Below are 20,766 nucleotides of genomic sequence, written 5' to 3' on the forward strand. Positions count from 1 at the left end.
ATTTCCAGGTCAGATACTTTGGAATAAAACCCAAGCCACTTTTAGCTTTTCCTGCAGTTTACACCATAAAATCTAATATAATATTATATAACATATATAATATAATATGCATCAAACATTTTTGTAAGTCATCTGATTGGGTCATTACTAATACCTGAAAAATATATTAGGCAATTTGCAGAGATCAACCAGAAACTAGAAGCAACAGCAATGACCACCGCAACAAAAACATTGTGAAAAATTCTATTAAATATAAAATATAATGTACATGCTTATGAGTAATTTTCACTTGTCTTTCAGGAACACTTAACTAAATTCCAGTCATTTCCTCATGACAAGTTAAGTGTCTCTTAGTGCCACTTTTAAAGAGCAGCCATAATTAGAGAAGCAAGTAGGGGAAATGGCATAACCCTGCTGAACATTTCAGTGGCTCAAATTTTATTTCTTGACTTAATTGGCAAGAAAACCTACCTTATGTTGTTAGCAGAAGGAGTCTATGGAAAAGCAAGCTGGACTCTCAATTATCTTGCTGGTTATCAAGTAAGATGTCAGCTAATGGCAGTCATCCAAAGATCATGAAAACTCTTGAGAAAGAATAAGGGGCAGAGACAATAGTCTACCTAATTTCTCTACCCTTGAATTCTGGGCAATTAGAACATTTATCTCTGAATGGTTTGTAAAGTTAAGTATTTGCTGTTCAGTTCACAATAAATGATCCATTGGGAAACCTTATTTTGGCATCAAATTTATGTTTATTTTTCTAACCTTGTTTTTGAGAGGCAGCACCATAGAGTGAATAGAGAGCCAGCCTTAGAGACAGAAAGATCTGAATTCTGGACTCCCTTATAGTACACAATGGGCAACTAAGTAGTACAGTGGTTAGAGTATCAGGCTTGGATTCAGGAAGAAATGAATTTAAATCCAGTCTTATAGCCTTATTATCTATGTGACCCTGAGTACATCATTTAATCCTGTTTGCCTTGATTTCCTCATTTGTAAAATGAGCTGGAGAAGAAAATGATGAACCATTTCAATGTCTTTGTCAAGAAAATCCCAAATGGGATCACAAAGATGGAAAGAATTGAATAACAAATAATACAAATTGGGCCAGTAATTTTTTATCATTTGTAAGTTGCAAAATATGTACCAAAGAGGGAATTTCTTCACTGTGTGGACTTCTCTTTATTAACCGAATCACAGTCCTACTCCCCTCCTTTTTTATGGCATTTTGTTTGTGTTAACAGATTTTGAACTTAGAATGATTTTTTTTTAAATTTACTGACGATAGATATGAGTCTATTGAATAGGCTGATTGAATGGTGATTTAAATATGCCAGTTTTTCATGCAAAGAAATTGCATTAATTTAATTAATATAATTAATATTATAATCAACTTTGAATTATAATCAGTCTATGTGATTTGATAAATAACACACATAGTGTTGAGGACCATCTTTTATAGTCTCAAGATTGGGATATTCTTTGTGTTTATATTTACTTTAAATCATAACTCATTGTTTTCCATGCATTTAACTTTTATAACATGATCAGAGGACTCAAATTATTTCAAGGAAAATGTATCCAATAAAATACAAAGTAAGAAAAGTAGTATAGAATATTGTTCCTACAAACCTAGGGTTCACTCTTTCAAAATAGATAGACCATCAGTGATATCAAGCTTGCAAACATACTTGTGGGGAACACATTTATGGAGGAGCAAGTCACAATTTTAATGTTCAGGTCCCCATCAATATCTTATGGTAAAGTTACCATCCTACAGTTTATACACCTTTGTTGGGCCTATATCTAGCCAATCCTTTCCTCTTCCCTCTCTTTATTTTCCTCTCCCTCTCTCTCCCCCTTTTTCTCTTCCTCTCCTTCCTTCTCTTTCTCCTTCTTTCTCTCCTTCTCCCTCTCCCTCTTTCTTTCTTTCTCCTTCTCCCTCTCCTCTCCCTCTCCTTCTTCTTCCTCTCCCCTCTCTCCCTCTCTCCCTTTCCCTCTCTTTTTCTCTTTCCCTCACCTCAGGTTTCTGCTATGATCTATAGTAGATTTCATTCAACTTGTCTCAAAAGCTGCTCTCTACTCCAGCTTCTAGGCTTTATGTCTTTGGAACTATTTCTAGCCATCTCAAACCCAGTTTACTAGGGTGCAAGGTTGAGAAAAAATTTTCATGATAACAGTAAACTGATATAGAGTGGCAGTGAGCCATCACAGTCCCAGTCAGCTAAAAAAAAATGATAGGAAAAATTTCCTCAAAGATAATTTATTCTTTGAGTCAAAGAATGAGAGATTGAAAGAGGCTCCTTAGTTACAGATAATCTCTGCTTTAGGGTTAGAAACACCCAAGCTAATGTCTGGTTTGTCAGGCAAATGAATTTACTGCAGAGGGAAAGCTAAGAAGATAAGCCCTACAGGTTTCTATCCATTTGCCCCACATTCTTTGTTTTATTACTGACATTGGTCAGAAGTAACCCTCCTGGGTTTGGGGCTATGTTTTATACTAAGAGAAACATACCTATATTTGAAATATGTATCAGAAAACAATGAAAAACCTTTTTTTTTTTTTTTTTTTTTTTTTTTTTAGCATGTAAAATTGTCAGAGATAAGCAATATTTTCTTTTAAGTACTACCCTCCCCCCTTTTTTCTATCCGGTCAACACTACTGTTAGGTTAAAGAAAAAAAAAATCACCATCATGTTTGACTTCTGCTTCTTAATATTGCATTTATAATGTCCAAATCTTTCTTGTTCTACTTCTTAAATGTATCTCAAATCTCATTCATCCTTACTACTACAACTACAACACTTACTTACTGTTATTGCTGCTGCTACTTCTGTTCAGTCATTTTTCCATTTTGTTTGATTCTATATGATCTAATTTAGGGTTTTCTTGGCAGAGATACTGGAATAAGTTTGTTATTTCCCTTTCCAGTTCAATTTATAGATGATGAATAACTCAACCATGATTAAATGATTTACCAAGGGTCATATAGCTAGTAGATATCTGAGATCAGATTTGAACTGGGTTTCCTGACTCCAGCCTTGATACTCTTATCTACTATATCACCTAGATGCCTTTTTCTTCTCCTCCTCATTCTCTTTCTCCTCATTTACATAGCACTTACTATGTGCCAAATTCTCTATTAAGTACTTTAAAAATATTACCTCATTTAATCCTCATAGTAGCCCTGTAAGGCAGGTACTATTATCTGGATCTGTGGCAGAGAACCTCCTGAACTTACATTGATCTGATCAGTCACAGTTGGACACATATTCCTTAACTTTTACATAGTAATGTCAAAGAGAATGTAGGACAACAACCAACTATCTTTTTTTTTTTTTTTTTTTTTTTTAAACAAATAATGGAACCAAGAAATTGCTGACTTGCTGAGGGTCACACAGGTATGAAGTATCTGAGATCTGAATTCAGGTATTCCTAACTCTGGATCCAGCATTGTATCCACTGTGTTGCTAGTTGCTCTTATTATTTTCACATTGTTACTATTTTGGTACAGACCTTTATTACCTCTTACTTGGCATATTGCAATAAACTCCTAACCAAATTCTATTTCAAGACTTACCCTTTAAACAATCCTACAGACTTCCATGATATTGGTGTCCTTATTATAGAAAATGATCATGTCAGTCTATGTATCCAAAACATTTTTTCTTCTTTCAGCTGTTGATACCACCAGAGGCAAATTTCTTACTGAATTCCTTGCTAGATGTGGTTTCAAGTATTGACTCTCTACTTACTAAGGCTCAGCACATTTTGAAACATCTTCCCGAATTTCTTCAGAAATTTAAAAATATTCCTTTGTTTGATATGCCTGCATTTTCACAGGTTTGTATGTGTTTGATCTTAGTTACTTTGGAAATAATTGCAACTGATTTTTCCATTGATTTTTCCTTGTTTGGTACCTCATTCAAAGACTGGTGCTCACATTAGACAAAGAAATGTAAGAACTTAAACTATTCTCCATAGACTGTTGCTAGAGAATGAAAGAAGAGTAGGGTAGTTTTGAATTATGATTTTCTCTTCAGACTGCATTATACAGTACTGTTAATGTACCTAAAATCTGTAACAGTAATTCAGAATCTGTGGCCATTTAGATGGACTGAACTGGTATTTACTTTTGCAATACTTATGAAAAAAAGTGATTCTTTTTTTTTCCCCTCCCTGAGGCAGTTAGGGTTAAGTGACTTGCCCAAGATCACACAGCTACTAAGTGTTGTCTCTGAGATCAGATTTGAACTCAGGTCCTCCTGATTTCAGGGCTGGTGCTCCATTCACTGTGCCACCTAGCTGCCCCCAAAAAGTGATTCTTTAGACATTTAGTATAAATTTAGTGTATTAAATTTCAGAAGAATGTTTAAATTACTTCAGAGAACAAAGGATTTTCTTTTTAATATAATAGCTTTTTTTTTTCAAAATCCATGCAAATATAATTTTCAATATTCACCCTTGCAAAACCTTGTGTTCCAAATTTTTCTCCTCTCCTTCCTGCCCCTTCCCCTAGACAGCAAGTAATCCAATAGAGGTTAAACATTTGCAATTCTTTTAAACATATTTCCACATTTATTATGCTATACAAGAAAAATCAGATCAAAAGGGGGGAAAATGAGAAAGAAAAAACAAACAAGCAAACAACAACAAAAACAGTGAAAATACTATGTTGTAATCCATATTCAGTGTCCATAGACCTCTATCTCTGCATGCAGATGGCTCTTTCCATCATTGGACCATGGGAACTGGCTTGAATCACCTCATTGTTCAAAAGAGCCACATCCATCACAATTGATCATCACATAATTTAGAATGAAGGTTTTTCATATATAGTCAATGTTGAAATTCCCATTTATTACAAATATGCTAAAAAGCAGACTGATAATATCCCTGGTATGAGCTCTAGTTCTACTTCTGACACATACTAGCTATGTCCATGGACATATCACTTAAATTCTCAGTACACATAGACACTTCTCTAAGACTTTGAAGAACAATTGCTAAATAAAAGTTTGTTGATTGATTTCTTGCTTTAGACCACCCTTCACAGTTTGGTTACACCCAAACCTTTCTAGTCTTATACATTGTTCCTATTTTCACATTCTTTGATCTGAGAATATTAGAAAAAACTCTACCTCTACTATGTGTAAGGGTTCTGGTGCAACAAAGACAAAGATGAAAAAGGTCCTAACTTTAAGGATCTAATGCTTTGTGAGGAATACAACATTCATACAGGAAAATATTGAAACATATATAAAAATTAAATACTGAATAATTTCAGGACAAGGTAAGACCTCAAAGATTGCATGTAAGAGGTGGCACATGAGCTGAGCCTAAAAAAATGTTAGCGATTCCATGGACATAAGTAAAGAAAAAGAACTTTATGAACATGGGGAATCACCTGTGAAAAGGTAGAGAGCTAAGAGATGTTATATATGGTAATAAAAGATGTTTTTTGTAGTAGACAACATTTTTTGGACTTTTGGGATATCATATTTAACATAAAAATAGAAAAGAAGATGATAACTTGATTTCCATATTCCTGTCTTTTAGGTATTGGACTTGTTTAGAAGTAGGAAGGTCCATAATCTTAAACATTTTTGGAAGGGCTTGTTGAAAGCAAGCACTTTTTTCTTACCCTCATTCAGTTTATTTTTCTAGTTTCCACAAGATGTCCAGTCTCGAAGTTCAACCTTTGGCTCTCTCCAATCTGTGATGAAGATGGTTTGCAAAGAAGAAGCATCTTTCCTTAGCAACTCTAATATGTTCATTAATTTGCCCAGAGTGAATGATCTTTTGGAGGATGACAAGATAAAATTCAACATTCCCAAAGATTCAAGTAAGACCAACATGTGTTGTAAGGTTGTTTTTTTTTTTGTTGTTTGTTTGTTTTTATGTGACCTTGAAAGCACTTAATATGTCCTCCTGGAATCATGGACAGTTTTTGAAAATTCAGGGTCATCTCTACATCAAACTGAAAACCAGTTTCAATATGTATGTCTATTTCCTAAGGATTAAACCAAATAAATTGAGCATTGGGTGATATAATTTTTCAGCAAAGTAGGTCATGGTGAGAATAAAATAAAGAACAGATATATTGCAGTGTATCTCTCTAGATCAAAATAAAATAGAAGCTTCAATCCCCCCCCCCCACATTTATTTATTTTTAATTTATGGAATAAGATAAACATTTCTACAACACAGCATGATTTAAAAAAGATAACTGCATATGGAACTGCAGATCTATTAATTATTTTGAAATAAACACCAATAGCAGAAGATTATACTGTACTGGAACTATAATAATCAGATAAAGCTTCCATTTTGTGATTATCTCCCATTTTTAAGTTTAGCTTTACTTGACTATAAGTCATATTAAGATAAATTTCCATATACATTTGATTGTAGGGAAATTAGGGTGATGGAAGGTTTTATATATATATATATATATATATATATATATATATATATATATATATATATATATATATATATATATATATATATATATATGTTTTTTTTTTTTTTACCCAGGATATATTTGTACATATTGCTAAAGGAATATTCTAACCACAGTGTTCCGCCTTACCAGAATTGTTCCTCTTTCCCTGTCTCCCTTTACCAGAAATGGCCAAACCATGAAAACATTCCAGGATGTGCTGCAAAGTTTGTAATGCTTATACAAATTTAAAATTACAATGCCTATGTCACTCAAAATTGTGTAATATGTGGTGTTCCTCTTTGTTCATTATAAAAACATGAAGGGTCTCTGGTTTCTGAGAGGTCATAGATAGACATTGTCTATTGGCAATTGTTAGCTTTGCAAATAAGTTGATCACTCTCAGAACTCAGTCATCATTGATTTTTCAGATAAAATCTTCTATATACCAGGGACTCTTAACTCAGAATTCATGAGCTCAAAAAACAAACAAACAAACAAAAAACCCAACAACAACTAAACCCCCCCCCAACCCTTTAATAACTGTTTCAATCCTGTCATAGTAGCTAATATTTATATAGTACTTATTGGATGCTAAGGTATTTTTACAATTATTATCTCATTTAATTGTTACAACATTTGAAGATAGGTCCTATTATTACCTCCATTTTTCAGATGAGGAAACTAAGGCAAACAGTGATTAAGCAATAGCTAGGAAATGTCAAAGGCTGCATTTGAATTCAGGTCTTCCTGATTCAGTCCTAATACTCTATACCCCGAGTCACCTTTTCAGCTCCATGCAATTAGAAATATTTTCTGTAAGGATCCATTGCCTTCACCAGAGTGACGAAAAGATCCATGACAGAAAGAGTGGTCAAGAGCCTATTTCATACTAACTTGGTATGGATGAAAGGCCTGGGTAGAGAATCAGGTTAATAATAAAGGCTCATATCTGTGTAATACTTTAAGTTTCCAAGTACATTACATTGTCTACCTCAATTAATCCTCATGATAACTCCAGATAGTAGTTACTTTAGATATCAATATCTCCATTTTATAGAATAGATAGAGAGTTTTAAGTCAATTGTACAAGATCATGTAGCTATTAATTATCTGAAGTGGGATTTAAATTCAGGTCTCTGGACTTGAGGTTCAGGGTTTTTCCCACTTTAGTGTGCTAATATAATAGTAACTCCTTAATTTACAAATTCAATTAATTTATATATACTCCTATAAACTTTGTCTCATTGCACATTTTCGACTTGGATAATGGCATGTTTTCATATATTCATTGAGGGTTCTACTTTCATCTTCACCAAATGGCTAAAATGAACTTGGAGTTCCCTTTGAATGATGAATTCTGAAGAAAAAAAGCTGTTTTTGATCAGTTATTTAGTCTAACAGTAGTGAAGCTGGAAGCTGTGGTATGAAACAATTTAAGGCATCAATATTTTGTTGTCTTTTGAAATGAATTATTGTTAATATCAAGTGCTTCTTCAGTTGTGTTAAGAATTGTTTTTTAACTAATGACTTCTTTTTTATTAAAACAGCTCCATTTTGCCTGAAGCTCTATCAGGAGATTTTACAGTCCCCAAATGGAGCCTTGGTGTGGGCTTTCCTAAAGCCTTTATTGCATGGGAAGATATTGTACACACCCAACACTCCAGTGATTAATAAGGTTATTGAAAAGGTGAGTAAATAATGCATAAACATTTAATGGAGATATTATGTTGTTAATGATTATCCATCTATAATTGTGAAGAAAATGGTTTATATTTAGTTTATTATTATGGTATGAAATGGTTTAATTATAATTAGAGTTGATATATACATTGGTTTTCAAAAATCTTAATAAGTAAGGAAGCTGAGTAATTTACTTTTAGATAGCCTTAGGACAAGAGTTATAGGAAGATAAGAATTGCTATTCCTAAAAAAAAAAAAAAAAAAAATGATTATATATATTTATACACACACATATATATTTATATAAATACATATATATTTTTATATACATATATACACATGCATATGTGTATATATACACACACACATATGCATATATGCTTATTTACAGGTCATTGCCCTCAGGTTTCTTGAGGGAAAGGACCAGGGCCAGTTTTTATTTTGTTTTTATATTTTCAGAGCCTAAGACAATGCCAGGCAAACAGTAGGAACTTAATAAATGTTTGTTGTTGAATATAATAGGCATTTCATAAGTATTTGCTGGATTGGAAGAATAGTCATAATTTGAAACATCTTTGCAGATGCAATATTATAGGTATCTACTATAAAACCCTTCCCCCAAAAAGAGTTATTTTACATCATTCCAAAGAGGTAGATATTCATAGAAGGCAAAGAAAGAGAAAAGATCAGTGATTAGTTGTCCTGAGAACCAAGAAAAAAATCAAATAAGTTTAAATCAAGATATGATTTTAACTTGAAAAGTAGGTAATAGCTCTAAGGTGTTGACAGCCTGAAGCATTACAGGATAGGTTAAAATGAGGTAGATGAAAACAAAGTTATCACAGTTAAGGGAAGATGAAATATACTTCATCTTCTTGTATTTAAAAGATTTCTCTTTGGTTCCTTTGTTATTGATTGCTTTATCTATTATTATTTGGTACCTGAAATAACTATTTGATATTTTGTCACTATAAATATGTAAATTTTTATTTCATATAATCATTGGTTCAAAAGTTCCTGGAGGATTCTTGGTTTTCTAGTTCATATATGGCTCATGTCCCTTTTTTGTCTGCTGCACTAGAAAATGAATGTAAAATAAATATAGCCTTTTTTACTGGAAAGGAAATAGTCATGCTTCTACTTTTTTTTTTCCTCAAGGAATTCTAATATGGAATTAAAAATCAAATAGTGATAAAATGATTCAGTGTGTACTTATATGTGCATTTACACTTGTACATGAGCATTATGCCTATATATGTGCATGTTTTATCTGTGTGTGTGTGTGTGTGTGTGTGTGTGTGTGTATGAGTGTATAGAGAGACTCACAGATTTATAAGTTTTACTTTTACCTCCTTTCAATCTATTTTTCATATACACCTAGAATCCTATTTGTTATTGTTGCTTAGTTGTTTTTCAATGGAGTCCAATTCTTCATGACCCCATCTGGGGTTTTCATGGCAAAGATACTGGAGTGTTTGGCCATTTCCTTCTCCAGTTTACTTAACAGATGAAGAAACTGAGGCAAGCATGTTACTTTACTAGGGTCACACAGCTAGTAGATCTCTACGGCTAACTTTGAACTGAAGACTTCCTGATTCTAGGTCTAATACTCTACCCATTATACCACATGGCTGTCTCCAGAATCATGTCCTTTTTGCTTAAATCTAGTCATGTCAATATTCTACTGTGAAATCTTCAGTAGTTCCAAGAAAATTCACATTCATATTCAAGGGCTTTAATATTTTTTATTTTGACCCTTTAGTCTCTTCTCATGTTATCCTTTTTTGTATACTTTATGCCACATGGAACTATTATCTTTACCAAAACCCTCTGTTTTCCTAGTTCCTTTGTTTCTTAGAACTCATCCCTTTCCTCCCCCAGTTGAAATTTTATCTGTTTTTAAAGTGCCATCAATTCAAGTCCTGTCTTCTCCATAAAGCCTTCCCTCATCCTCCAAATTAGCATAACACTTTATTTTGTAACTCTTCTAATATCCTTCCTATAGAATTCTGGGTACCATATTAGATTTGTATGTGTCCTTTATCATCCTAATGTCCAGTTGCTGGAACTCTGTCTTCCCAGAAATTAGCTGGAGTCAGGCTAATCAAAAGTCTTTATTCTTGGTCTCTTGAGGTCGCCATCCAGGGATTAGAACTACACCTTCCTCTATCTCCACCGCCAGGAGAATGCCTCAATTTCCTCCTCCTACTCCACCTACACAAGTCACTTCCCCTTCTTTGTCCCACCAATCAAGTCAGCACAGAATAGTTGGGGAGGGTCAACCTTCAAACATGTTAATAGAGAATTGTCCAATTGGCAGTCTCACATGCTCCATTATCCAAGTGCATTTGCTCAGTTCTAGCCCTTTACATCCAGTAAGTCCTTTGAAGACATGATATTTGACTTATCTAAACTTTGTACCTCCCCAAGTACCTATTGCAGAGGTAGCCACCAAAGTTTCTTGATGGTCCATTTTTACTCTTTTTTGTATGTAAATGGTAAAATTTTTATATTTCTTTGATAGGGATAATAGATGTTATTTTTTATGAACTGTGATTAGTACATGGTAATGGCTTAATAAATACATATTGCCTACCTTCCTATGTGATACACCAGGTACTTAATGGAATCTCTTGAATAATTATGTAATCATACTTCTACCTATTTCATAAATATATATATCTATTTTGTGAACATGCTTCTATATACATACATACATACACACACACACATACACACACATATATATATATACACACACACATACATACACACACATAAGTAAACACATTGTTTTCCTAGCTCCTTTGCAAAGGTTAGTGCAGAAGGAGTTAAATCATGTTCAATAAAAGTAGCATTTAAAAAATTTTTCTCCCTATTGTTGCTGCAGCACATCTCTAAAATGAGAACCAGAAGGCTTTCACACCTTGTGACATCAGTTCAGTGAGGTGGTGCATTTTTCTTAGCTTACTTGGGGCTGTGTTTAAATAGCTGCAATCTTTATCTGAAAAGGGGGCACTTGCCAAAACATTGGATTCTGCACAATGGAATAACATTTGATTAAATATATCCTGGGGGTTAACAACTTTGTTAGGATGTGTGGATGCTAGGAGATTGCTGTGATGATGGATCATTGTTTTTGAAGCTGGTCCTGCTGGGATCTGCTGCTTTGAATGATATCTGCATAGAAATAATTTGGGACCAATTTCTTTAACTATTAAATAAGATTTTTTTAAACTTTTAGCCTCTTTGACATTTTCCTTTTCCTTAAGTATATCTATATTTCCAAGATTATATATTATGCGGTTTAAAAGAGATTTTGACAGAATAATGAAAACATATTGTGTAACATATTCTGCTAATTTCATATTGTAAAATAAAAGATTTTAGCTTGTTTGTGTGCTTCATGAACTCCTTTGACTGTCTGGTGAAGTCTATACATCACTGCTCAGAATAATGTTTTTAAATAATTGAAAGTATTGTTGAATTTTTATGAAAGGTTAATGAAAATGAAAATATGATTTTCTTCACCTATTCAAGTTCACAGATCCTCTAGAATATATGGATCATAAGTTAAGTACCTCTGCCATAAATTTTTTAGTGCTTCAAGAAAAATAACTAGTGTTATTATTCTTTTTATTTTTTTACTACTAGAAGGGCTTTTATCAGAATTTTCAAAACATGGCTCAGAATTTTTATATTTCTTTGATAGGGATAATAGATGTTATTTTTTATGAACTTGATTGTGCTTTTTTTCTTTCAACCATTTAGAAAGAGTTATATTTTTTTCATTTTTCATTTTATTTATTCAATATTTTCCCCAATTACATTCAAAACAATTTTTTACATTTGTTTTTAAAATTTTTGAGTTCTAGATTTTCTTCCTTATCCCCAGCCATAATTAAGAAACCTCATGTGAAGGTATGCAAAATATTTCCATAAAAGTCAAGTTGAAGAAGAAAATATAGAGCTCTTGCTCTAATGAAAATAAAAAAATAAAAACCCTCAAGAAAAAATAAATTAGAAAAGGAGGGAGGGAGGGAAGGAGGGAGGGAGGGAGAGAGAGAGAGAGAGAGAGAGAGAGAGAGAGAGAGAGAGAGAGAGAGAGAGAGAGAGAGAGAGAGAGAGAGAGAATGCCTCAATCTGTATTCAGATACAATCAGTTCCTTCTTTGGGTATAGATAGGATTTTTCATTATAAGTCCTTTAAATTATTCATGGATGATTATCATGGAGAATTGAAAAGTCATTTACAGCTGGTCATCCCAGAATATTGCTTTTACTTTGTATATAGTACATTTCACTTTGCTTGAGTTCATGGAGGACTTTCCAGGTTTTGTTTTTTGTTTTTATTCTTTTTTTTTTTTTTTTCTGAGAGCACTGTGCTCATTATTTTTTATAGAACATTAATATTCCATCACAAACACATACCATAGTTTATTAAGCCACACCCCAATTAACAGGCATTCCCTCAATTTCCTTTTTTCCTGAGAGCTACTATAAAAGCTTTTACATATATAAATATGTCATTTTCATTTTTTTTAATCTCTTGATATTCATGCATAGTAGTGGTATTACTACGTCAAAGGATATGCATGAATTTATAGTCCTTTGGGCACAGATCATATCTTTTGATCATTTATTAATTGGGGCATGGCTCTTATTTTTTTTTTTTAAATAAAGTTGACTCATTTTCCTCTATGTTTGAGAAATTAGTCCTTATCACAGAAACTTGCTGCTAACAATATTCATTTATTTATTCACTCTTTCCTTTCACTCTGTCCCTCCACAAAAATGTTTTGGTACTGACCACTCCTTTCCCCAATATGCCTTCTCTTTTATTATCCTATTCCTTTCTTATATCCCATTCCCCTCCTATTTTCCTGTAGCATAAGATAGATTTTGATATCCCTATTGAGTTTGTACATTATTTCTTTTGTTAGCCAATTCTGATAAGAGTAAGATTCATTCACTCTTCCTTTCATTTCTCTCTTCCCCTCCACTATAAAAGTTTTTTTTTTCTTGTATCTTTTTTTATGGCAGATAATTTGCACCATTCCATTTCTCCCTTTCCCTTTCTCCCAGTACATTCTTCTCTCATAATTTAATTTCATCATTAAAAAAAAGATAATATCCCTTCATATTTAATTCACAGCTGTGCCCTTTATCTATCTATCTATCTATCTATCTATCTATCTATCTATCTATCTATCTAGTATGTACATATATATATATATATACTCCTTCTGACTGCTATAATGAGGGAGTTTTAATGAGTTACAGGTATCATCTTCCCAAGTAGGAATGTAAACATATAAACCTTATTACATTCCTTATGATATCACTTTCCTGATTACTTCCTTATGCTTCTCCAGAATCCTGTATTTGAAATCAAAAGTTCCATTCAGCTCTAATCTTTTCATCACAGATGTTTTAAAATGCTCTCCTCTGAAGGATTATACTAACTTTTGCTGGGTAGGTAATTCTTGGTCATAATTCTAGTTCCATTGCTCTTTGGAATATCATATTCCAAGCCCTCTAGTCCTTTTAATATAGAAGGTTCTAAGTCTTGGGTCACCCTGACTATGGCTCCCCTATAGTTAGTTGAATGGTTTATTTTTGGATGCTTACAATATTTTCTCCTTGAGCTACTGGAATTTGGCTACAATATTTCTCAGAGTTTTCATTTTGAGATCTTTTTCAGGAGTTAATGGGTAGATTCTTTCAATTTCTATTTTACTCTCTGGTCTAGAATATCACAGTAGTTTCCCCTTGATAATTTCTTGAAAAATGATGTCCAGGCCTTTTTCTTTGACCATGACATTCAGGTAGATCAATAATTTAAAAATTATCTCTCCTGGATTTATTTTCCAGATCAGTTGTTTTTCCAATGAAATATTTCACATTTTTTTCTATTTTTCATGTTTTTGTTTTGCTTTATTGTATCTTGATTTCTCATAAAGTTGTTAGCTTCTATTTGCTCAACCTATTTTTTAACGAATTATTTTCCTCAGCTTTAGTACCTCTTTTCGCAATTGGCTAATTTTGCTTTTTAAGGCATTCTCCTTATTAGCTTTTTGTATTTCCTTTTGGACCACTCAATTTTCCTCCCTAACTTTCCCTCTATTTCTCTTACTTGATCATCAAAATCCTTTTTGAACCCCTCTATAGCCCAAGTCCAATTCTTATTTTTCTTTGAGGTTTTGGATGTAGAAACTTTGACTTTATGTTATGTGTATTTTGATCTTCCTTATCACCATGATAATCATGGTCAGAATCAATTCAATGGTCCAACTTTTTCTATTGTCTGCTCATTTTCCTAGCCTATTACTCAACTTTTAAACTCTTTGTTAAAGTCGGACTCCATTTCCATGGTAGAAGATGCACTGGACCAAGCTTCAGGGTTTTTGTGCAGTTGTTTTCAGAAATCCATCTAGGAATCTGATCACAAGTACTCTTTTCTACCCTGGAGCTATTAGAAATATCCCCACCCCGGTATAGCTGTAAGATCTAGAATGCTAAAACAACAGAGTCCTGCTATGCTGACTGGGCTGCTGGGGTTGGAGCTGGGGCTGCATTATTCTGGCTCTTGCTTGGATTGTACACTGGACTCCTATTCTGCTGCCACAGACTCTCCAAGTCCTCCCTGGTATCCCCAGGCCGAAAGATCCAGAAGCCTCTAGCACTGCTGCTGATTCAGTGCCTTACTAATACTGGGTTTGAGTCTGTGCTAGGATTGCCCAGTAGGCTTCCACTGGAGTTCCACAGAGTCCTTTTGCTGACCTTCCAAATCCTTTTGGTATCTCTGGGCTGAGAGGTGTGGAAGTCACCAATACTGCTGTTGATTCAGAGGTTGGACTGGGATCGGAGTTGGGACTAGGGCTAGGGCTGTGCTGAATTGGCCCACACCAGGACTGCACTGGACTCTCAAACTGGTGTCACAGACATTTGCAGCTGACCTTCTAAGTTGCTTTTGGCTAGAAAGTGTTCTACTCTAATTTTGGGGGTATTCTGATGTTCTAAAATATGCTTCTAGTAATTATTTAAAAGAATTTGGAGTGATTTGGGGGAGAGGTTAGGCAAGTTCCTATCTTTACTTGGTCATCTTGGTTCTGCCTCCCCTGCTAATTTATTTTTAGAAGGAGATGTCAGAATTTTGTACATATTTAGTGTTTATAATTTAAGACTTCAATTAATTCAATTAAGATCTTCAATTTTATTTGTATGAAATATGTTTCAGTTGATTCATATTAGAATTCCTCTATTCTTATTTTCTGATGCTCTTTCCTGATTCTATAATTATTTGACTTTGTGTATTTGCCTTTACTTCCCTCTCTTGGTCTTTGTGAATGTCTGTGACTAAAGAAATCCATCAGCTCCTAAAAAAAAAAAAAAAAAAAAAAAAAATTTGTCAACTTCTATTCAGATATGAATTGCATAAGCAATTTCAAATCCAAGATTCACTAATGATCTTTGACTAAACAAGTCTAGACTTTGCTTTGGTCAATAGATCTATGGTCTGGTCAAGATTTTAAGACTTTACAACTTGTTGGACCTATCAGAGGTGGTTCTTACTGGGTTAGCCTTTGAAACTTCCAGTTTCTTTCCATGTCCCAATAAGGTATTGGAAAAGGACAAATTTGAATTGCTTTATAATCCCTCACTCCAGAAAAAAAAAATTTTTAACTAGAAATTGGCCTTATTCAATTTTGTAAAGTAATATGTATAAATCATGAAAATCTTTTGGTATACCAAGTACTTTCACATACATTCTTCTCTATGAATCTGTGATCTCACTGATAGAAGTACTCCATTTAATGATACAAATTGTAACTTATCCACGACCTCATATCCTAATAACTTTTGTCCATAACTTTCTGCACATCTTCTACAGAGGGTATGTGCTCAGGCCTTTATTATACTGTCACATATTTCTCTGATGACAATTTATATACATAATTACATTACACAATTTCCACAACAATCTTATGAATTATTTTGTACATAAGTTGGGTATTTTATTAAACTTTATCAAAGGAACTTAATTGAGTTAGTCCTGTGTTGTTACAATTAGGATGCTGTTAATAGCATCTTCAGCAAATGGTTTTCTGAAATCTATTTGTAGAGCATTAGTAGTGAAGCATTCACTATTTACTGTGGAAGCTTATTACACTTTTAAAACTTAAATTGTTGGGAATATTTTCATTGTGCTGAGCTAAAATTTATTTCCCTGTAAATTTTATCCCTTGGGCCTAGTTCCATGGTTTAGAGAATTCTTTTCTATATGCTATTCCTTTAAATGTCTGAATACATGGACAATTTTTTCAAATAGACAAACTTAACATTTATGAAATGCCTACTATTTACTAGGTACTATGCTCAAGACTAGGAATATACAGGTACTAATGAAAGAGTCTGCCCTCAGGGATCCTGCAATCTGGACATGGGCATTATAGTAGGGACAATTTGTGAGAATTTAAAATTACTTTTTTTTTCCTCTAGGCTAAATATACTCAAGCCCCTTTAACTTATCATTGTACAACTTTGTCTTTAACCTCTTCATTGTTCTATTTCCCTTTGAATGAAAAAGCATTTTGATATGTGAAAAATAATGGGATGATTATTGGAGACAGAAATGGAAAATCAAGATAATCTCTGCTCTTGAGAAGCTTTCACAATTAACTCAAATAAGGAGTGACAACACATATAGGAGATTTTAGCTACAAGTCAGATAGAAAAGTCCCCGTGGGCCTTAGGATACATTGGTAATGGAAAATAGTAATGCATCTTCTTTAATGTAATTTTCCTTAATAAAAATAATAATTTCTAATATTAAGCCACTTAATAAACTAGAAGTAGATGCAGTTGTTTGGATGGACCAGATAAGAGCACTGCTTTTCTTATGCTCACTTGACCATTAGTAACAGTTAATTGGTAGTTATTTGTCATGATGGGGATGGACAGCCCATTCTCTATAAGAAATACTAATCAAAATGTTTTTTTAAAGAGTTGTGATAAAAGATGGGCAGGTAGAGTGGAGGTACTGCTGTTTCTTAGGATTCAGAGTCTATATTGTCTCTTATTAGGATCTGAAGAGAGATGCTGTTGAGGTAGTACATGCTATCTCCTGAGTCTGTCTCAGGGTGTCTTGCTATTTCAGCTACTGACTTTCCTACTCTGCTAGATGAGGAACTTTGAAATGAAGTAAAAGATATCATCAAGAAACTATACAATAGAAAGAGAAGATTGATCAGTAACAAAGGGGAAGGAAATGGGGAAGTTAACAAGCTTGTTGGTAACTATTCTAAAGTATGTGATCCATATGTTCTGATCAAAAGTAATGTAGCAGCAGTTAGTTTTCTCTCACCCCATCTCTTTCTCTCACTTATTCTTTCATTCTCCTATCTTCCCTCTCCTCTGCCTTCTCTTTCCCTCCTTCCTTCTCTCTCTTCCTTCCCTCCTCACCCCACTAAAATGCTAGTTTTCTTTTTTTTTTTAATTTTTTTTATTATATATATATATTTTTTTTTATAATATTATCCCTTGTATTCATTTTTCCAAATTATCCCCCCTCCCTCTATTCCCTCCCCCCGATGACAGGCAATCCCATACATTTTACATGTGTTACAATATAGTCTAGGTACAATACATGTGTGTGAATATCATTTTCTTGTTGCACAATAAACATTAGAATCCGAAGGTACATGCAACCTGGGCAGACAGATATTAGTGCTAACAATTTACATTCACTTCCCAGTGTTTCTTCTCTGGGTGTAGCTACCTCTGTCCATCATTGATCAACTGGAAGTGAGTTGGATCTTCTTTATGTTGAAGATTTCCACTTCCATCAGAATACATCCTCATACAGTATTGTTGTTGAAGTGTACAGTGATCTTCTGGTTCTGCTCATTTCACTCAGCATCAGTTGATTTAAGTCTCTCCAGGCCTCTCTGTATTCCTCCTGCTGGTCATTTCTTACAGAACAATAATATTCCATAACCTTCATATACCACAATTTACCCAACCATTCTCCAACTGATGGACATCCATTCATCTTCCAGTTTCTAGCTACAACAAAAAGAGCTGCCACAAACATTTTGGCACATATATGTCTCTTTCCGCTCTTTAGTATTTCTTTGGGATATAATCCCAGTAGTAGCGCTGCTGGGTCAAAGGGTATGCACAGTTTGATAACTTTTTGGGCATAATTCCAGATTGCTCTCCAGAATGGCTGGATTCTTTCACAACTCCACCAGCAATGTATTAGTGTCCCAATTTCCCCACATCCCCTCCAACATTTATCATTATTTGTTCCTGTCATCTTAGCCAATCTGACAGGTGTGTAGTGGTATCTCAGAGTGGTCTTAATTTGCATTTCTCTGATCAGTAGTGATTTGGAACACTCTTTCATGTGAGTGGATATAGTTTCAATTTCTTCCTCTGAGAATTGTCTGTTCATATCCTTTGACCATTTATCAATTGGAGAATGGTTCGGTTTCTTATAAATTAGGGTCAGTTCTCTATATATTTTGGAAATGAGACCTTTGTCAGAACCTTTGTTTTTAAAAATATTTTCCCAATTTGTTACTTCCCTTCTAATCTTGTTTGCATTAGTATTATTTGTACAGAAACTTTTTAGTTTGATGTAATCAAAATCTTCTATTTTGTGATCAATAATGATCTCTAGTTCTCCTCTGGTCATAAATTCCTTCCTCCTCCACAAGTCTGAGAGGTAGATTAGCCTCTGTTCCTCTAATCTATTTATTATCTCCCTCTTTATGCCTAAATCATGGATCCATTTTGATCTTATCTTGGTATATGGTGTTAAGTGTGGATCCATATCTAATTTCTGCCATACTAATTTCCAGTTTTCCCAACAGTTTTTTCCGAATAATGAATTTTTATCCCTAATGTTGGAATCTTTGGGTTTGTCAAAGATTAGATTGCTATAGATGTACCCTTTTTTGTCCTTTGTATCTAATCTGTTCCACTGATCTACCGGTCTATTTCTTAGCCAATACCAAATGGTTTTGGTGACTGCTGCTATATAATATAGCTTTAGATCAGGTACACTTAGACCACCTTTCTCTGAGTTTTTTTTCATTACTTCCCTTGCAATTCTCGACCTTTTATTCTTCCATATGAATTTTGTTGTTATTTTTTCTAGGTCATTGAAATAGTTTCTTGGGAGTCTGATTGGTATAGCACTAAATAAATAGATTAGTTTGGGGAGTATTGTCATTTTTATTATATTCGTTCAGCCTATCCAAGAGCATTGAATGTCTTTCCAATTATTTAAATCTGATTTTATTTTTGTGGCAAGTGTTTTGTAATTTTTCTCATATAATTCCTGACTTTTTTTTGGTAGATGGATTCCCAAATACTTTATACTCTCAACATTTGTTTGGAATGGAATTTCTCTTTGTATCTCTTGCTGTTGCATTTTGTTAGTGATATATAAAAATGCCGAGGATTTATGTGGATTTATTTTGTATCCTGCCACTTTGCTGAAATTTTGAATTATTTCTAGTAGCTTTTTAGCAGAGTCTTTGGGGTTCTCTAAGTATACCATCATGTCATCTGCAAAAAGTGAAAGTTTAATTTCCTCATTTCCTACTCTAATTCCTTGAATCTCTTTCTCGGCTCTTATTGCCGAGGCTAGCGTTTCTAGTACTATATTGAATAGTAATGGTGATAGTGGGCAATCTTGTTTCACTCCTGATCTTACTGGGAAAGGTTGCAGTTTATTTCTATTGCATATTATGCTTACTGAAGGTCTTAAATATATGCTCCTGATTATTCTAAGGAATAGTCCATTTATTCCTATACTCTCAAGAGTTTTTAGTAGGAATGGATGTTGGATTTTGTCAAATGCTTTTTCTGCATCTATTGAGATGATCATATGGTTCTTATTAATTTGATTATTAATATGGTCAATTATATTAATAGTTTTCCTAATATTAAACCAGCCCTGCATTCCTGGAATAAATCCTACTTGATCATAGTGTATTATCTTGGAGATGATTTTCTGAAGTCTTTTTGCTAATATCTTATTTAAGATTTTAGCATCAATATTCATTAAGGAGATTGGTCTATAATTTTCTTTCTCAGTTTTCGATCTACCTGGTTTAGGTATCAGTACCATGTCTGTGTCATAAAAGGAGTTTGGTAGGACTCCTTCATCCCCTATTTTTTCAAATAATTTATATAACATTGGGGCTAATTGTTCTTTAAATGTTTGGTAGAATTCACATGTGAATCCATCTGGCCCTGGGGATTTTTTCCTGGGGAGTTGATTAATAGCTTGTTCTATTTCTTTTTCTGAAATGGGACTATTTAAGCAATTTATCTCCTCCTCTGTTAATCTAGGGAGCCTATATTTTTGGAGGAAGTCATCCATTTCACTTAAGTTATCAAATTTATTGGTATAAAGTTGGGCAAAGTAACTCCTTATTATTTCTCTAATTTCCTCTTCATTGGTGGAAAGATCCCCCTTTTCATTTGTAAGACTATCAATTTGATTTTCCTCTTTCTTTTTTTTGATCAAATTTACCAAAGGTTTATCTATTTTATTGGCTTTTTCATAAAACCAACTCTTGGTTTTATTTATTAATTCAATAGTTTTTTTACTTTCAATTT

At 33.5% G+C, this 20,766-nt stretch overlaps 1 protein-coding gene across 1 annotated transcript in view; it reads left to right on the top strand.

The window, feature by feature from the left end:
* The window catches only part of ABCA13 (ATP binding cassette subfamily A member 13), a 523,487-nt gene that overhangs the window by 170,738 nt on the left and 331,983 nt on the right, over window positions 1-20,766 (top strand). Inside the window, 3 exon segments of the mRNA XM_074283590.1 lie at window positions 3,679-3,843; window positions 5,668-5,845; window positions 7,996-8,135. Coding sequence (XP_074139691.1) covers window positions 3,679-3,843; window positions 5,668-5,845; window positions 7,996-8,135 — 483 coding nt within the window.

This window comes from Sminthopsis crassicaudata, chromosome 1, assembly GCF_048593235.1.
Source record: "Sminthopsis crassicaudata isolate SCR6 chromosome 1, ASM4859323v1, whole genome shotgun sequence".
NCBI classification, from domain to species: Eukaryota; Metazoa; Chordata; class Mammalia; order Dasyuromorphia; family Dasyuridae; genus Sminthopsis; species Sminthopsis crassicaudata.